General features: G+C 41.0%; 2 protein-coding genes across 2 annotated transcripts; both read left to right on the top strand.

Annotated features, from left to right (window-relative positions):
* Positions 1 to 7,431: 7,431 nt before the first annotated feature.
* Positions 7,432 to 13,261, top strand: LOC124260989 (zinc finger protein 431-like). The gene is made up of 2 exons (XM_046695307.1): positions 7,432 to 7,490; positions 10,617 to 13,261. Exon 2 carries the CDS (start codon positions 10,913 to 10,915, stop codon positions 13,259 to 13,261), a length of 2,349 nt encoding a protein of 782 aa, XP_046551263.1. The 5' UTR covers positions 7,432 to 7,490; positions 10,617 to 10,912.
* Positions 13,262 to 13,325: 64 nt separating this feature from the next.
* On the top strand, positions 13,326 to 14,469 carry LOC124260991 (gastrula zinc finger protein XlCGF7.1-like). Its single transcript, XM_046695308.1, has one exon. The coding sequence runs from the start codon at positions 13,326 to 13,328 to the stop codon at positions 14,262 to 14,264; it is 939 nt and encodes a 312-aa protein (XP_046551264.1). The 3' UTR covers positions 14,265 to 14,469.
* The last annotated feature ends 4,959 nt before the right edge of the window (positions 14,470 to 19,428 follow it).

The raw sequence follows: 19,428 nt of genomic DNA, 5'->3' as shown, positions 1-19,428 counted from the left end.
TTTGGGATTCATGGCATCTTTAATGTAATTTGCTAAATGTTTAAGATGGAGCGTTGTTATCGTTTAAACTATCACTTGCATTAGCATATGTATGGACGGTGAAGAAAGGGAACTATTTTGAGCGAATATTTGCATATGCGGGGTATATCAATACAACATGAATTTCATTTTCAATAACACACAAGTTACAAATTGAACAAAACCGTAGTGTCCTATTGATACCAATCTCCTGCTTATATGATGAAATTTTCTAGTTCACCGATCCTTAGTAAGGATAGCATATGCAGCGTTCGAAATTAACGTCGGTCCTTAGGCCCGAAGCCGACTGAAAACCACTCGGACCCACTGCTTTTGTTTTCTGCAGGTCATTATGGCCGACAGCTTTTTCACCCCAATTACTAAGAGTATTATATCCATATTAACATATAGGACCTACACATTCTGATCAGGACCCACAACTTATTATGGTTCTGGGTCCTTAGGGCCAGCAGCTTTTCAGGGTAAAGGGCAAACACTGAGCATATGTCTGTTTTCTTTTGCTAAGAACTAGAAGGGGTCTTATGCTTGCATAATATTTAGCATAACTCTAGTTTTGGGCAAGTCTCCACCTCAGTATACCTGACGACGGTCGGGTAGCCGTGTGGTCCAAGCGTTCACTCGTCACGTCGAAGACCCAGGTTCGAGTCCCCACATGGTTACAATGTGTAAAGCCCATTTCTGGTGTCCCCCGCCGTGATATTGCTGGAATATTGCTAAAAGGGGCGTAAAATAAAACTCACAACAAATTCTACACCCTCCCCTGGCCGAAACAAATCAAAATCAATATTCATTAGTCTTAACTGTCTTTCTTTTTGAAAAATATAATGTAAAATTGTAACTAACAAAGCTAAACATAGTGAACAAGGGGTAAACTTTACGATCTTCAGCAACCCACGCTTGTCGTCAACTCAGTATGTGTGTTCGTCCTGGAAACGCAAGCATAAACATATAGGTTGAAGAGACACCAGGTGATCAGAGAAGCAACTGCATGTAAAAGTGCATCTCCTGTCTCGAATGAAGACAAACATAACTTACGTTCAATTACTTATGTCCTGTGATGACGTTCTGTATGTATTCAGTATTTCCATCTGACATTTGAGTCGGTAGCGGGAGTGGCAGAGGTTAGATGCCAGAGCTCTTCGAAATGGCCGGTAGGTGGCAGTGTAAATTAATACATTCCAAAAGCTGTTTGAAAATAAAGCAACAACACTACATTTCAGCCAACCGCTGATGTCATCCGTTTTCACCCCAATGATGAGCAGAATGATACACACAGACACTGGAACATAGGATACGCAGAACACACAAGCAGGCAGAAGTGCCACCAGAGAGGTTTTAAGTCTGGGTTGTATAAAATGTGAACTGTATGACAGCACTGGATGAAAAAACACTTTGCAGACGATACTCAAGAAGCAAAATACAATTACTCCAAATGTGGCCAGTGGTAGCACCAACACGCCGGCCATTCGGATCCTTATTGCAGATGTACTGTTGGTGAAGGCGGGAAGAGACATGGCCAAATATGGATTGTATTCCATTTTAAGACCGGTCGAGGCTATCAGTCCTATACGACACACACCCAAGATAACTGTGAAGACAATAACTGCAATGAATCTTCTGGTTGTTACAATATTCACGTACTTCAATGGCCATCCAGTTGCAATGTACCGATCTAAACCAGCCAGAGCGATGTTGGACAGCGTCTGCCCCAACAGAAACGAGTGTATGCAGAAGGACACATTCTTCATGCTATCGGAGAAGACAAAACGGCGGGAAAGCGCAGACGGCATGTAAAACACTGATATGAAACAACCCATGAAGAAGTCACAAACGGCCATGAAGGTGATCACCCACAACGTCGGAAAATGAAGTTCACGAGTCTTCGCGACGACGAATACAACGACGCTGTTTGCCGACATCACCAGAATCCCAACCACGAGGTACGCCCAGCCTAAGACCACCGTGTCTTTTAAACTGCCGTCCCCAATGTTTGTTGTGTTTGACATCGTCTTCTCTTTTGGTTGGATTGTCTCCGCCTAAAGCTATGAATCTCTTTGATTATACACAACAACGGGACACTTGAAGGTATCAATCACTTTGAACATCCATTTACGTCTTCACGTTTTGCCATTAGTTGGTCATACAGGATGATCTTGCGGAGTCTTCCTCTTGCTCATCCGGATGTGCTTATGTCCGACTAGATTCTTCGCGCTCAGTATGAGAAGTTGACAGAACACAATGGGGCGAGTATCTTTGACGACGTTACAGCCTACATATCGCATGTGGGCGTTATTATGAAGAAAATAGGAAGTGTCCATGTATCAGGCTAATTTTCAGCCTATTTGGGTTCAACAATCTTAATAATTAACTCCAAAGGCGATATCATTATGCACTTATTATAATTTGGCTTTGTAGATTAAGGCATAACGGACTATAACATGCACATCAATGCCGTGTCTTTGTTTACGGCTGTGTGTAATCAGCCATTAATGTCGTATGCTAATCATCATTTCTCAGACATTGTTAGTAGCTCTCGTGGGGGTCCATGTGACTTGATTAACAGACTTGTTGGTAAAGGGACGTTCAGTTCGACACAATGATATTAATATATGAAGCATTAACAAGGAAGCAACAGGTCGGGTGCACTACGTGGTTAGGGATCAATAGATTTTGCAACTGTGATTATTCGGTTGGTGTCGTCTCAGGACGTCCGATTTTCCACTAGTCTCAGGGGTTCAGGCTCATAACGACGACCTTTCGACCAAACTTTACGGTTGAGTGAAATATGAAGGTCGACGTCCTGAGACTAGTTTCATTTTGCCAATTAATAATGGATTACGAGGACAATGAAGGATCAACGAGTTGTTAGAGGAGGATAATCCGGATAATGCGGATGAGAGCACACCTAATGAGAAGATGACAACAGTTTAGATTTTTATCAGTTTATTTCCATACCTGAAACACTCAGTTGACAGATTTTAACATTAAGCAGCTTACTGAAACACTGTTATAAAATTTGACAAAAATGTGGCAATCATTGAATAATATTTATACTCTTACCTTAATAGCACTCGTGACAGTGTGATGATTGTGTTCATCTTTCACCATGGTGACGATGTCATTCGTTGTTGATGCTGTGGATTTGCAGTCTTTTGCAGTACATATCCAAGATATCCAGTCTCGTTTTCTCTTGCTGACTCTGTACATGAACCCGCCAACAACCAAGTAACGACTGCCGCGAGCTGTAGGGATGAATCTCTGATCTAGCTGTGCATTTGCCATTTCGAAATCGAATGTGAATCCATTGGCCATTCCATAGATATTTATACCAAAGATATGAACAGAGTTCAATATTGGCACTCTGCTAAGTGTTATTGTAAACTTTTCAATCAATTGGAAGTGACATGTGCGACGAGTTCACCTTATGAAAACATCTGGAGTAGATTATCCGCAACGTTACTTAAAGGTCACATGCAACGTAAAACACAACTTTGCAGATGCTGATACCTTTCGGTATGGACTTACCGAAACAAATCGTCAAAAATGCAAATTCAACTTATAAAGTTCAAAAATAACGCGATGAAAAAAAACGCGCGAAATCGTAGTTCAAACGTTTCACTAATTTTCCCCCGACTTTTCTGGGGAAAACGGGTTTCAACAGCTGGGCTGCGCTCATAGCACGTGCGCAGTGAAATAGGTTCGCGCAGCTTGGAAGCGGGTTGTCGGGTGAATACTCGGTGAAGGCTTTGGTGTGAGCTATTTTTCTAATGTTTTGTTGATATCTCACAGGCGCGAGCTTTTTATATGTTATGATAGTAAATTAACTGTTTATATAATTTCATTTGTCTATTTCACTACACGTTCTTCTTACCGAGTCACTTTCTCAGTTCGATACTTAAAAGCAATGTCATTATTTAGCGTTGTACAGAATTTCTAACTGTGATGTAGATATGTCGTTGTCACAGACAAAACTCGATGTCTTATTTTATTGACACCTGTGTGTCTGCCTGCCTGTCTGACAATATTCAATACACAGCTGCTATCACTGACCACATGCAATTTGAACTTAACACCAATCAGGCTATACACCATAAACAAAATGCATTGATTTATGGCCCGAGTTCGGTCTCTGTCACATTATGTAATTACACAGACAGGCAGGTGTGATACTTGAACACATGACATGTTATGATGTCTGTTGATTGCAAAATGTTATACACAAAAAATGAGCATGTATTTACAAAACCGCACATCTCTATATATACACACACAATGGGCCGTGAAGGCATCTGCAAATGAACCAGCCGTTACACTTGAGTGCACACCCACCCGCTCTGACTGGGTTCGGTATCCCGGCTGCTTCGTTTCTTGGGAAGTAAACCCAAGTACACAATTTTGCACTTTTGATTTGCGATTGTACGCTTATAATTTTGTTTATATGTTTTTGCATTACCATCAATGTATATTATATGTCATGAATAAGAGATAATTGTGTTTTAATTACGTTTGATTTTTGGGTTGCATGTGACCTTTAAGCCTAATCAGAACCTAACCTTCAAAGGAAACCGCAGGTCGGCGTCCTGAGACGGTGTCGCCGACCTTTCGATTTTCCACTAGTCTCAGGACACCGACCTGCGGTTTCCTTTGAAGGTTAGGTTCTGATTAGGCTTAAATAACGTTGCGGATAATCTACTCTAGATGTCTACTCTAGATGGTCAAATATCTTCTCTAAATTATTTAATATTAACTTACTGTGATAATCTACTTGTTTTACTGTCCTTCATTGACAGATGTTTAAAATTTACTTTTAATTATTGTAAATCTATAACTTGAATTAGTCACGATATGGCTGAAATATTGCCGATGTGACTATAAATTTTAACTCACTCACTCTAAATTATTTTAATTACATCTGTAATTAATGTAAACTATATGAGGCTATATGAACGTCGCATTTCTACTACCAACGTAAGTTTAGATCAGTACATCCACATTAAACTGACTGAAAACGGCTTCAGTTCCAAATTAAAACCAGTTACAGCTGGCGTCCCACAAGGTTCCGTCCTAGGACCGCTATTATTCTTAGTTTATATCAACGATATCGTCGATGACATTGACAGCAATATACGTCTATTTGCTGATGACACTTCGCTCTATGTAGTAATAAACGATCCGAATGTAGCAGCACAATGCCTGAATAATGATTTATCTGTAATATCAGACTGGGCTAAAGAATAGCAAGTTGATTTTAATCCAAATAAAACGGTCTCTATTCAATTTACCCGTAAACATACTGAGAATACCAAACCAGTCTTATCTATGGATAACACTAACATAAACGACGTCTCATCCCACAAACATTTGGGTATAGTTCTTCAACAAGATTGTATATGGCATAGCCAAATCGAAAATGTCATAAAAAAAGTCAGTCCAATGATAAACTGCCTAAGAAGTTTTAAATATCACATAACAGGAAAACGCTGCAGACAATGTACAAATCATTTATTTTACTAATGTTCGACTACGTGTGTCATGTATGGGATAATTGCACTAAAGAGCGGTACACCTACAGAATACTGGACATCTACCAATCATATTCTTTAACGTCACGCGCACTTCCTATTATAGGGAAACACGAGCTGTAAAATTCGAAAAAATAAGGGAGCATCAAAATAAAAAATAACCATTAAAATCGGATTAAAGTGGTTCTTCCTTGTATGAAATAGCGAAATGGGACAACAAAATAACGATCGTTGGTTAAACAATTTTTTTATTCGGATGTCAAAAATTATGAGACAAATCATCAGAGTTGGTCTGCCGGTTTCATGTGACTGTGCAAAATTTAGTTTTGTTGCAATTATTAGATTTTGTGTTAGTGAGCAATTCATCGGTCCAAAATGAAGTCAAACGGACTATAAGGTGGGGTGGTGGTGTAGCCTAATGGTTAAAGCGTTCGCTCGTCACGCCGAATATCCGGGTTTGATTCCCCACGAGGGTTCTATGTGCAAAGTCCATTTCTGGTCTCTCCGACGTGATATTGCTAAATCGGCGTAACTCACTCAGTGACTCACTCACTCACTAACACCAGGCAGCCGCTGAGAAGGACATCATCAGTGTATAGTCAAGTTTATTTTCTTCGTATTCTCAGTATCAGAAGATGAATATAAAACTAGGGGCGGATACAGTTTTTGAGAAAGGGTGGGATGGGGTGTGTGTGTGCGTGTGTGTGTGTGTGTGGGGGGGGGGAGTACGCCCCATCTGGGTCCGCCTGTGGTAACATTACAAGGTCTATCCATATATGAAATACTGGTTTTTATGTTCTAAACTTATCCGTCTTACTATAGGTTCTGTCCTTGTCACGATATCGTTGAACTGTGGCCGATGTGGCGCGAATTATTAACTCACTCACTGAAACATATTTAAAACACTATAAAAACGTTATGACGAAAATATATTGAAAAACTTGTCATGAAACCTCATGAAAATGTTTTGAAAATGTTATGTATTAGTTGGGTATAATATAGTGAAAGCTTTTAAACTGACATCATCACTTGGTGTCTGCAGCAATCCAGATGCTTGTTGTAAGAGGCGACCAACGATATCGGGTGGTCATGCTCGCTGTCTTGGTTGACACTTGTCACAATTTCACAGCTGGTTAGATCGATGCTCATGCTGTTGATTACTGGATTGTCGGGTCCAGACTCGATAATTACTGACCGCCGCCATATACCTGGAATATTGCTGAGTCAGGGGCTTACTGGTGTTGGGAATTGGTTGAAATCTCACAATTGATGATTGATTCATTACCAACGAACAATCATCGAAAAAAATTGGTTAGCGTCATTTTACAGATTTTCCTATCCAGGTTGTTATTGCAGATATGTATAACATGATGCAACTTGCTACTTTAAAGTGATGACTAATATATCATGAACATAAACTTCCCGGAGTCTTTAAGAAATATTCAGTCATGGCTTTTCTGTTAGTGAAGTGAGTTTTCTAAGAATTAAACACGTTTTCAGGTCCTGACACTTCAACGATATGTTCCATTGTCAAGTATTTTAAAGACTAAAACAGTAGTTCCAAAATCGTTTATGTTCGATTATGAGAAAATGTGATCGATTGCTTGGTCGTTTGGTCACTGCGACTAATCTCCGATTATTTCAATTAATCGAAACACCACTAGGGCTTACGCATGATTTGCTGAAAAAGTTGGGCAAGCCCTCAACACTATTGAAATATAAAGCTTTGCAACCTATAGGGCTTACACGAAAAAATGGCTAGCTACGCGCCTGTGAGTGCGGCGTTAAACAATAAGGCAAACTTGATCCTGTAATAGAAGGGAGCCGAGGTTCATTAGTCTACACCAAAGAAGCATGGCAACAATCCTTCGAATAAAGTACAACCGTAAAGTACAATTTCCGGCTTCCAGTTTCGCGTCGTTATTCAACGTAAGTTTGCTTGTATTTGTTCAGAATTATATCATTACGATTATCGTAGCTAATTATTTAAACTATGCATTACAGAAACAAAACAGAATATCCATTTTAGCCAGGACTTGTGACATTTTGATCAGCTCTCCCCCAATAACAGCACAGATGGCATTATCAGACAGGTGAAAATGATCTACAAGTGTCCGTGTCGAACACCAGCACGCGAACTGCACCATAGTTAAACGTGATATGACGCAATATGTACTGATCTGATGATTGCCATTAGGTTTATATGTGGAACTGACAGCAAGCAGTTATTGACTAATGAGAGATAGCAGATGACAATATTTTTCGCGTCGGACCATCGACCGCGTTTTTGAATGGAGTTACCTCCCCTGTTTATATACCATGCCGAGAATTTGTGTCACCAGGAAATATATTCATTTCATGTAGCTTTTCCTTTGTGCATTTCAGATTTAGCATTACTGTGTGTGGTATTTGATTAATTTGATCCCTAAGGGTAAGAGTTCCTCCCGTTCCCCCATCCCAAATAATATTTATAAACATACAAAAATTATTAACAAAACTTAACACAACAATTACTAGAGAACTCACAAAATTACTAAGAGTCCAAAATTTAAGTTAGGGTTAGGTTTAGAGTTAGATTTAGGGTTGAGGGAACGGAAGGAACTCCTTACTAAGACTAGAAAAGGTAATGATGTCAGTAATTTGAGCACACAGATGTAGTCATGATATAAATGTAAACCCTCACTGGCTCAGACTAAATCCTACATACAGATATTGGTGGTTGCAGGGATCCATGTCGTCACAAGTACTACAGATACGTACCTTATGCGATCAAATCAAGTCTTGCATGACGTGGGACTTTTGATGTACATACACTCCCACGCCTCACTGACAAAAATGTTCCGAATCTCTGCATTACACTTGTACGCTAAATCTAATTGTCCAGCACTGAGATAAAATTATCTCAGTTCGCTGTTTATAGCAAAAGATCACTAATGCCACTAATACCAATTTATATTTTTACAAAATGTCAAGTAAAAAAGATAGCGTAGGCATCAACCTTCTCACATCTCGTCGTCTGCTTTCATAGGTGTCAGTACTTACTGCAATGGACTGTCATACACAGTGATATATAGTAACCAACTATGTAATCCATGAAACAAGGTAACGTCACATTTTGTGTGCACATGAATGGGCGGTGATTGCAAATGGCTTCGGTAAACAAATGTTTCATTCACGCGCAGAATATTAGGCATTTTCCATTTGCTGAATCAGTGAAGAAGTAATTGAATCAGGGAGTATACAAAATGAAATCGTGCATTTAAAATAGGATTTTTGCAGCACTTCCCATATATCCATGAATCAAGATTACGAGAGTGAAATATTTAACGAGCATACACAATGTCGCGATGCACATTAGGCATCACTCGTAAGCAGGCAAACGGGAGCTATAACATGAACCGTCTTCGGAGCTATAATATGAACGCGTCTGTTGTTTAGGAAACGGGTATATGTAATGTATTCTGATATATGGCTAGGGTTTGTTATGTATACAGAAACATACCTGGGGTACATATCGGTAGTACCCCTTCAAAAGTACTGAAGCCTTCTAATCTGATGTGTGGTGGGGTAGCTGAGTGGTTGAAGCATTTGCTCGTCATGCCAAGTACTCCCCACATGGGTACAATATTAGAAACCCATTTCGGGTGCCCCAGCTATATGCTGGATTATTGCCAGAAGCATGACGACACCATTTTAAGTTTACAGGGTTGGATTTTATCAGGGATTTATCTAGAGCTGCTCAGAAGCCAATATTCAGCCTGCAGTACATACTAATAATCCTGGGTTTAATAACAATTTCTCAGTTTCTCAAAATTTATGAAAAATGGCTCTTCCATTTGTCTTCTACAGATGATTGAATGGAGTGTTTGTCAACAAATCACACACATGATAATTTGCATGATAGTGACTATTATTATATGACCCCAAAATGAAATAGGGAAGGTTGTCATTATAAATGGGGTGGTGGGGTAGCCCAGTGGTTTAAGCATTACGCTGAAGACCCGGGTTCGATTCCCCACATGGGTACAATGTGTGAAGCCCATTTCTGGTCTCCTCTGCCATGATTTTCTGGAATATTACATAAAACCATACTCACTCACTCATATAAAAAAAATAATACATTTCTAAATCATAAAAATTGATTTTCTTTGTCCACCATAATCTTGCTTCTTGATTGTTGCCATTTTGTAGTTTACAGATTGTGTACTATTGTTTTCTTGAATACAGTGCCTACTTAAAATGTTAAAACATTACGGAAATAGACATGTACTAGCTTGCTCTAACCCTAAAATATCAATTTTTTTAGCATGTCTGTGTATGAATTCTCTGACAGATATGGTATGTTTCAAGACATCAATAGCGTATGTGTGATGCCCATTTCTAGTGTCCTCACCCCTTCCAGCATCAGAATCGCCTTCCCCGATCCCCACGCAAACCCTCATCCTTGTCCTCCCAGCTAGTGATACTACTGGGCTGTTTTAAAAAATCATTCTCAGTCTATCCCTGCGACCTTAACTTTGATTTTGGGGTGGTTGGGTAGCCTAGTGGTTAAGTCCTTTACTTGTCACACCGAAGGCACTGGTCTTATTCCCCACAAGGGTACAATGTGTGAAGCCCATTCTGGGGTCCCTTGCTGTGACATTGCTGAAATATTGCTGAAAACCTGTAAACCTAAACTCACTCACTCACTCACTCACTCTCACTCATTAACTTGGATTTTATACCAAGTCTTCTCATGAATCTTCAAGTGAGTGAGTGAGGTTACTTTTACACTGCTTTTAGTTGTGTGAGTGAGTAAGATTTTATTCTGCATTTAGCAATATTCCAACAATATGACAGGAGGGTACACTTGGAACCCTTGTGGGGATCGATCCCATCCATTTATATAGTGAAGGTTTGTAAATATTGAGTCTGGACCAGACAGTCCAGTGATCACATCAGCATAGACTTTGTTTGAATGATCCAAGCTATGGTTTCTCTAAAACACACAGAAATACTTTCCAGTTAGGAAGTCCTTTGTTGATGAAGACTAAAATGGGACTTCTTTTGTTGCAGGTGGAAGACTTTCATAGACTGTCCAGGGCAGAGGTGGAAGGATAGCCTTGTGGTTAAAGCATTCGCTCATCACTCTAAAACACCCTGGTTCGATTCCCCACATGGCTCGATTCCCAACAATGTGTGAAGCCCATTTCTGGTGTCCCCTGTCGTGATATTGCAACAATACTTCTAGAAAGGGTGTAAAACCAAACTCTCTCAGACCACAGTTGACTCTTCACAACATACTGAACCATGAGAATAGGCAAAAGAAAAGTCCGACTGAGCCAGCCCAAGACAGAACTGAGAAGTCAATCATGGCGCAGAAGGGGAACCAGAGACAAACAAGAACAGACAGTGGTACAGTTAAGATGGACAAATCAGTAGTCACATCAGTTGACACTAGAGGACAAGACAGAGCTGAAGCTCTTGTCAGTGTAAAGAATGAAAGCCATGCCTGTGAGTTCTGTTTTGAGACTTTTACAGGTAAAAATGAATTTGAAAGCCACATGCTGCTTCATTTGCCCTTCGGCGACCGTCCTTTCCGGTGTGAGACTTGTGGCAAGACCTTTAAGGAGTCATACCAGCTCAAAGAACACATGAACACCCATCTCATAGAAAGGCCCTACAGATGTCATCTATGTGGGAAGTGTCTTTCGGCCAAGAAAACCTTGAAGAGCCACATAGCTAATCATACAGGTAACAAGAAGCACAGCTGTACCATTTGTGAGAAGACCTTCTTCTATGCTGGTGGGCTGAAGGAGCACATGGCTGTACACAGCTCAGAGAAGTCACATATGTGTGAAATTTGTGGGAAAAGCTTCGCGAAGAAGTCTGCTCTTGGACATCACCAACTGGTTCATACAGATGTCCGTCCATTCAAGTGTGAGATGTGTGAGAAGATGTTCCGCCTAGCATGTGACCTCAAAGTACACATGAGGTACCACAGAGGGGAACAGCCTTTTGAGTGTGAGCAGTGCGGGAAGACGTTCTACCGGGCTCAGTATTTGAAAAAGCATTTGTTGGTCCACGAGAAGAAGAGGAAGATATCCACACAGCATGAGACTGTTGCAAAGTGTGTTGATTCAGACAGTGGTCATGCGAGAAAAGGTTCTTCAGATGTTGTGTTGAAGCAGGTGGTTGAGACACCTTACATTGATCCTGAAGAAGACGATGGAGGTGATCGTGGTGAGTGTGACAGTGATGATGGATGTAGTGATGATTTTATTGGCTATCCTCGAAGTGAAGAAACTCATCCTGAAAGCCAGCAAGACAAGGCTGATCAAGGGAGTGGAGAACATGACAGGTATATATCTGTGATGAAGGAAGTTCCTGTACAACCAGTTGATGGTGCTGGTGAGATGGAGGATATCAGTGTTGCGGTCTCTGCAGGAGACTCATCTGAGGAAGGAACCCACCATCAAGTGTTGAACCTGGTTGAATTTCATGATTCTGGAAAGTCTCTGCTCGAGCACAATATCATCCGGGATGTTGTTCGGGATGTGAGCTGTCAGTATAGCGGTGAAGAAAAACAATTACACTGCAAACATACAGCTCTGCAACAGGAGAGTCAACATGAAACTATGCCAAACATCCTTGTGCAAAGTAATTCTGATACAATATTCATCACCGCAACCGAAAATCACAAAACTGTGTCAGGCGTGCCAAGTGATTTGGACACATTAGTGATCACTACAGCCAAATATCAACCCAAAACTTTGCCAAACATGCAAATGCCAAGTGATTTGGACACAGTGGTGATCACTACAGTCCCAAACCACATACCTCCACCAGAACTTTCAAAGCCGGATGATTCAGACACCAAGTTGATGACAGAATCTCATCCAGGTCAGGGCACTCCTGAAATCAGGTCTGAGGAAAAATGTCATGTTTGTGATACATGCGGCAAAGGCTTTGGTCTACATGACTTAAAAGTTCACAAGTGTGAAAGATGTAAAACAGCATTTGAGCCTCTTATTGAAGATGGTGTGTTACAAGATGACACGTCTGATGAAGACAAAAGCTTGACAAGTTTGGAAGTGATTAACAAAAGCATTGAAAGAACTGACAGTAATGATGATGACAAAAGTGCTAAACTAAACAGTAACAAGTCTGGATCAGATATCAGGAAGGAGAACCAAAACAAGAAGGAACAGATTATGTGCAGTGTTTGCGGAAAAATGTTTCGTTTTCCTGTCCATTTGAAGAAGCATATGATTGCCCACACAGAGAACAGACCGTTTCAGTGTCCACATTGTGATAAGAACTTCAAAACCCCAATGGCACTGAACCTACACAGTCGTGTCCACACAAAAGAAAAACCATATGCCTGTAATATTTGTGGAATCTGCTTTGCCCAGAAGAGTACTCGGAATCTACATAAGAACACAGTCCACCTGGGCCTACGACCTTTCAAGTGTAATGTATGTGGCAAGACATACGGTCGTCGGAGTCACCTGATCGAACATCGGCAGTCACATGTCGGGTTCGGTCCTACACATAAATCTTCTTATTGTAAACTTTGTGAAAAGTCCATCAGCAATCATGCCATGAAGGAGCATATGAGAAAACACTCGGGAGAACGACCTCTTAAATGTCTTTACTGCGACAAGACGTTTGCCTGGGCGAGAGCGCATAGAAGGCACATGAAAACCCATTCGGGATGAGAGACCCTTCAAGTGTGAGAAATGTGGAAAAGGTTTTGCTGTTGCTTCATACCTCAAGGTCCACATGGTGTCTCACACTGAGAAGAAGTTTGCTTGTGAAGTGTGTGGGAAGGCATTTCACTCTCAGTCAGTGTTGCAGATGCATCGTCATGTTCACAATCCAGACGAAAAGCTTCAGTTTCAGTGCGATCGCTGTGTGAAAAGTTTCCACTCTGCAAGCGCCTTACGAACACATATGGATGTTCATACCGCTGAAAAGATTTACCAGTGTCAAATATGTGGAAAGAGTTATTCGCGGATATCGGTCCTCAAGAAACACATTAAAAGCCATTCAGAAACTCCTATTGAAAAGACGATAAAATGTCCCGATTGCAACAAAAATTTTGCCAGCACTTTCCAATTAAAGGAACACAGGAGAACACACACAGGTGAACGGCCATACACATGTGCCACTTGTCACAAAAAATATGCTTCAAAGAAAGGACTCAAATCTCATATGTCCAATCATACTGGAGTCAAACCTCACCGTTGTTCAGTGTGTGGGAAATGTTTCTCGCGAGCGGGAGAATTAAGTCAGCATGAAATGATCCACGGAGAGAAATCTTTCTCTTGTAAGGATTGTGGGAAAAGTTTTCTCCGTGACTTTAATCTGAAAGAGCACATGTACACGCACACTGGTGGGAGAGAAAAGACAATTCCGTGTGAGGTTTGCGGGAAAAAATTTGCCACGAAATGCATGTTGAAGCGCCACATGATATTTCACACCGATGACAGACCTTTTGAGTGCAAGGATTGTAGTAAGAGATTCTTCTTGCTGGGACATCTCCAGTCTCATATCAGAACTCACACAGGAGAATCGCCATACTCGTGTAGTTATTGTGAGAAAACATTCAAGTCTCATCATGGCTGCAAGAAGCATATAAAATCTCAACATGGAGAACTTATTAAACCTGGTGAACCTATCAAGGAAACTGTGTACTTCTTGACATTAAATAACATGTAGTGGAGTGGTTAGAATTGATCTGCAGCCACCCATGCTTGTTGTAAGAGGCGACTGGATTGGGTGGTTATGCTTACTGATAGGGCTGTGCAATATTACTGGTAAACCGGTATACAACCGGTACAGTATCTCACGATACGATTATCGTGATATGGTTCAGATTCTGCAATATATTGGGTCATCCAGAGTTAGCTCCATTGGAATTATCTGCCCTTGAGTTCCATAGCAAATAAATGTGCTCTAAAAGTGCCAAATATACTTCTATTTCTGTTGGTTTCATGTAAAATCTTACAAGTGGAAGTGTCATTATAAGTGGCTCCAGAATTGCCAAATAGTCTACCAAATACGGTACATTTTGTGGGTTTGAATGGTTTCATTTGAAGGAATTAAGTGGCGTCAAATGGTCCAAGTTTTATTTGGACTTATTAGTAGAGCTTCTGGCTCTGAGTGACCATTTCAAAGTTCACAGTATTTTGTTATTTTTGTTTGTTTCATAATGGGGCATATGATATCAATTTATCCTACAGGCCTGAGTCTTCGAAAATATGTGGGACTGTATAATGACATTCCAGTCAAGGATATTTGCTATTGGAGGTCACATGCGATTTTAATCTCAACTAGTTCAACTAAATCTTGTTTTTGTTTCATTGGGCCATAGTTCATGTTAACACTTTGAATCTGAATGAATCACATACAGTAACAATATAGATATATACTGCACTGAAGTGCATTCTGTTTAAACACAACACTGACTATGAAAATCATGTTATACTATTACCTTTATCATTATGTTCGCAAAACGTTGGTGCAATATATTCCACATTAAGGCTCTATATTATTTTATTTATCTGTAAATGATTGGCATACAGCCATACACAATGGGAACAGTCCAGAAAGTATGGTGTAACAGCAACTGAGAAGATGATGTCGCACACAGAGAGCTATTATCAATTTATTATGTATGAACTTGGGTAGAAACCTTCCAGTCAATATATCACAATATGTATTGCAATATCTCTTAAATTATTGCAATATACCGCAATATGAAAATATCCAGCCCTACTGACTTGGTTGACACATGTCATCGTATCCTATTTCGATGCTTATGCCATTGATCACCATAGCAGTGTTAAACAACAAACAGACAAAACAGGAGACTGTCCATATTAAATTGTGTATTTCCCTTCTCCCACAAGCCTTGATGTTTCAGTCTGATGGGAATCAATAAAGAATTTGTTTTTATTATTTCTTGTCACTGTGAACATTGCGCCCTGTCGATGCTCATGATGTCAGTCAGTGGATTTTCTGGTTGAGACTTTACTATTCACAGGAATGTTTCTGTTTGGTGATAAACAAACAGCTTAACAAATTATCATGAGGGCGTGGGTGTAGATCATGAAAGACCCGGTTCAAATCCCAATAATTTGTGTTGAAGCCCATAATACACTAAAAGCCAAGCAAAATACAGTTAGTAAGTGTAGATCATGAAATGCAATAATTTGTGTTGGATACACACACAAACCAGTTATAGTAGTGAGTGAGTGGGTATGGTTTTACCCCGCTTTTAGCAACTTTCCAACAATATCATGGTGAGGGATACCAGAAATGGGCTTCACATATTGTACTTATGCGGGGTATCGAATCAGTATCTTGCATAACCTCCCCTGCACACGGACAACTGATTCAAGATGCCTCCCCATTTGTTGGATCAATCTCCGGATTTGATTCTGAGGAATCCTGTTCCATTCCTCATGCAAAACAGTAGTCAATTCCTTGAGGGTCTTGACGCGTGTCTTTCGAACAGGACCGTTAAATGTCCCACAGATACTCACGGGGATTGAGATCTGCACGTACTCTGTGATGTCTGGCATCATCACCCATGAAGATATGTCTTGTGGCAAGAGGATGGTTATTAAAATGTGGGACAACAGCCCTCTCAAAGATCTCCAGTTGCTACCGAGGCCCACTAAGGTTACCACAAATGGTAATGAGGTCCATCTTGCTACCAAAGGAAATGCATCCGCATACCATGATTAACCCTCCCCCCAAAGGGAACTGTCTCCTGGGAACCATAGCTTTGTCTCCCTACACGTGTACGACCATCCACCATAGGCAATAAGAAACGACTCTCCTCGGAAAAGTGAACCGCCTGCCATGAGGCAATGTTCCAGCGAACACGTTGATTACACCAGGAAAGTCGTGCTGCTTTGTGAGCTGGAATATTTTATACACTTGATGGGTCTGTATCCTGCTGCTTTCAGCCGATTCCTGAAGATCCTGCAGGAAAAGGGTTTCCCTGGTAACCACCGGTGCCTTAACGATGTGCTTGAGTACCATGAACGGTGCCTAAGAAATCTCAGTAATGCTTTATCCTCTCTTATTGTTGTATTACAGGGTCTGCCAGGTCTTCGAAGATCGTAAACAGCATTGTTATAGTCCGTTTGGCTCAAAAGCGGACCGATGAATTGCAATCTAACTCGAAAACTAATAAACATATAATACTCAATAAAACGCTGATCGCAACCAAAACATCAGACCAACTCCGTGAGGTTTTTGCAGAATTTATGTCATAATAAAAAAGTTGTTTAACAAACTGTCATTAAAATATTTACACAGTTCACTATTTGTTACGAGGGAGAAGTGCAAAGACAGGAACAGCCAGGTGTGCGAGAAAGGATGGAGCACAGGTAAATGAATCAATAACTTTGTCGGCACTAGTGACTGACTAGTCCTTATTTACAACAAAATCAACATCCATGTCAAGATCTAAGTCTTCTGAATCAGAATGTTCTGACAGGGATGTGTCAGTTATTGGGGATGAAAAAGCTGTCGGCCATAAGGACCTGCAGGAAACAAAAGTCCGAGTGGTTTTCAGTCGACTTCGGGCCTAAGGGCCTACGTTAATTTCGAACGCTGTACCCTAACCTGCCCCATCCCCACAAGCAACACTTACACGCTCACCCGCTTTTCACGTGACCCTACACACAACCTCTCCAACACTCACATCCACATCCACATCCACATCCATACCCACATCCATACCTGTCGCACATCCACATCAGGATCTACGCGTGTGGGACATCATCTTTCGTGTCCAGCAAGAGCAAACTCGTAGGAATATGTCAGAAAAACATCATTCTTATGCAATCACACTGCTCATATCTTATGTTGGTAAGGGTTTGGGTGGCTAACATTGGAAGCTGCTAACACAACATTTAATCATGGTGGAATGTGTTCTTGTGCATAAAGCTCAGGTTAAAATCAGCTGAAGTTAATGCTGTGTTCACACTATCACGATTCACGCCACGGTTGAAAGGAGGTCTTAATCTTGGACTAATCGTGGTGATCCTATCAGATCTTATCAGATCTTGAGGTCAGTCGTGGCAATCGTGTTGCTCGTAGACAAATTTTGGACAGTTAAGAAAATTTGGAGATGCCTTTACTGACATGAACAGCACACATTGAGACGGCGGATGCCCGAAATGTATCCTCCTTTATAACAGCAGCAGCAGCAGCAAGTGCCGGTGGCACTGAACTCACACTCTCCACCAGCCAAAACTCTGTAGTTGTCTCTACCACCACCAGTTGTTTCTGACACCACCCCTCCAAGCGGTCTCACCCCCACCCCCACCAGACAGCCTCCCAGTCAGGGTCGGTCGACATGTCTTGTGGTCACCAGTGGTCACCAGAGGGGTGTGCAGTCAGAGGGCAGAGTGGGGGTGTTTCAGTCTGTCTGACCCATTGAAAATTGGAATAAAAATTAAACCACCTCCAAACATAAGGCCGTTGAAGTTTGAACAGCAGACACTTAATAGTCGCCCAATATCTGAACACTGTTGAGCTGACATGGGCAGCTGACATATGTCCTTTTCAACCAAACTCGATCCTCACAAACTTGCAATCTTCATCCACCAGAGCTGGGAGTTGTATCGAAAAGAAGTCCTTGTAATGGAGGTACAGGCTGCCAGTTTGGGGTGGCTTCTTGACAGCAATGTGAGTTGCGTATCAAGATATCAAGAAAAGCATGTTTACTCGTAAAAGCGGGCAAAAATTTGAAAAAATACGAATAGCTGCTCAAAACAATAGATCGGACTATAGATGGCAATTAGGTTGCTCGGCCAGGTATGATGACGAACCGTCGACTCACCTGGCATGAAATGCACGTCCTGCGTAAAGCACAAGGGGTCATCTCAAAGACATTATATGCTTTTTCATGTATGTTGAATATGTCTCATCTATTGATCATAAAGTTTATGTTGAGATACCTAAAAGGGTATGATACCCATGGAAAAGCCTAATCAGCCACCGTATTAAATGTCTCAAAATATATAGGTGGCATGACCACCCGAAGATCGACAGGACTGGATATTATTTGTAAATTGTTATGACATGCCGTTTGCTTCCCAGTTTAATTCCCCTAAAGGATTATCTTATCTCAGCTTATATCTCTATCCCTCAGCCCGATCCCAACCACCGTCAGCGACACCCGTCCTGGGTTTGCTTTTGAGACGACCCCCTCCTACCTGTTTCTTTTTATAGTGATAGTGAGACTCCATGGCAGCTTCATCCTTAATAGTTTCAGTATTAAAGTTCTTATTTTTTACGTCAGCTATCTTTATAATGAAGCTAAGTTTAATTTCAAAATGGACATTTACAAATTGTCCTTTGTAATATAATATCATCGCACACTAATTTGCATAAAGCCATGGCCTGTTCCAAATAAGTCGCTTTGGACTAGGGGAAAAAAAACGCATTTCTCATTCTGCACTAATCTCTCCTCAGTAAAGTCATTTTTCTACGTTTCCTATCTCCCTACCACTGAGACTGTAGTTAGGCCGAACTTAGTTTAACAGATATTTCACACTTACACATATTAACTACATAAGTTGTAGATATCAATGCGAAAAAACAGGGTTTTTTAAAAATTGCCGACAGTACTTAAGCATAAGTAGCCTTGGGCGCAGAGAGTCGTGTTTGGGTGGGTGACCGTGTTTGGACTGTCCTGCCCCACAACGAAGCACCCGTGACATGTGTGGTCTCAATACAGGCAAGTTAGTTTTTTGAAAATTGGTTCGGTTCACCCAGCAGAAAATGGGTACCCGATGGGATAAGTCACATGATTATTAACCTTCTAGCGCCTCACAGGCAGCTTGGGATATCTTGGGTT

The sequence above is a fragment of the Haliotis rubra genome, unplaced genomic scaffold (assembly GCF_003918875.1).
Source record: "Haliotis rubra isolate DU_JTF1 unplaced genomic scaffold, ASM391887v1 Scf783, whole genome shotgun sequence".
Taxonomy (NCBI): domain Eukaryota; kingdom Metazoa; phylum Mollusca; class Gastropoda; order Lepetellida; family Haliotidae; genus Haliotis; species Haliotis rubra.
This window is presented reverse-complemented; position numbering and strand designations above follow the sequence as displayed.

Bases quoted from the DNA above. Each gene is read 5' to 3' on its own strand.
- LOC124260989 (XM_046695307.1), top strand. From the start codon at position 10,913: ATGGCGCAGAAGGGGAACCAGAGACAAACAAGAACAGACAGTGGTACA.
- LOC124260991 (XM_046695308.1), top strand. From the start codon at position 13,326: ATGGTGTCTCACACTGAGAAGAAGTTTGCTTGTGAAGTGTGTGGGAAG.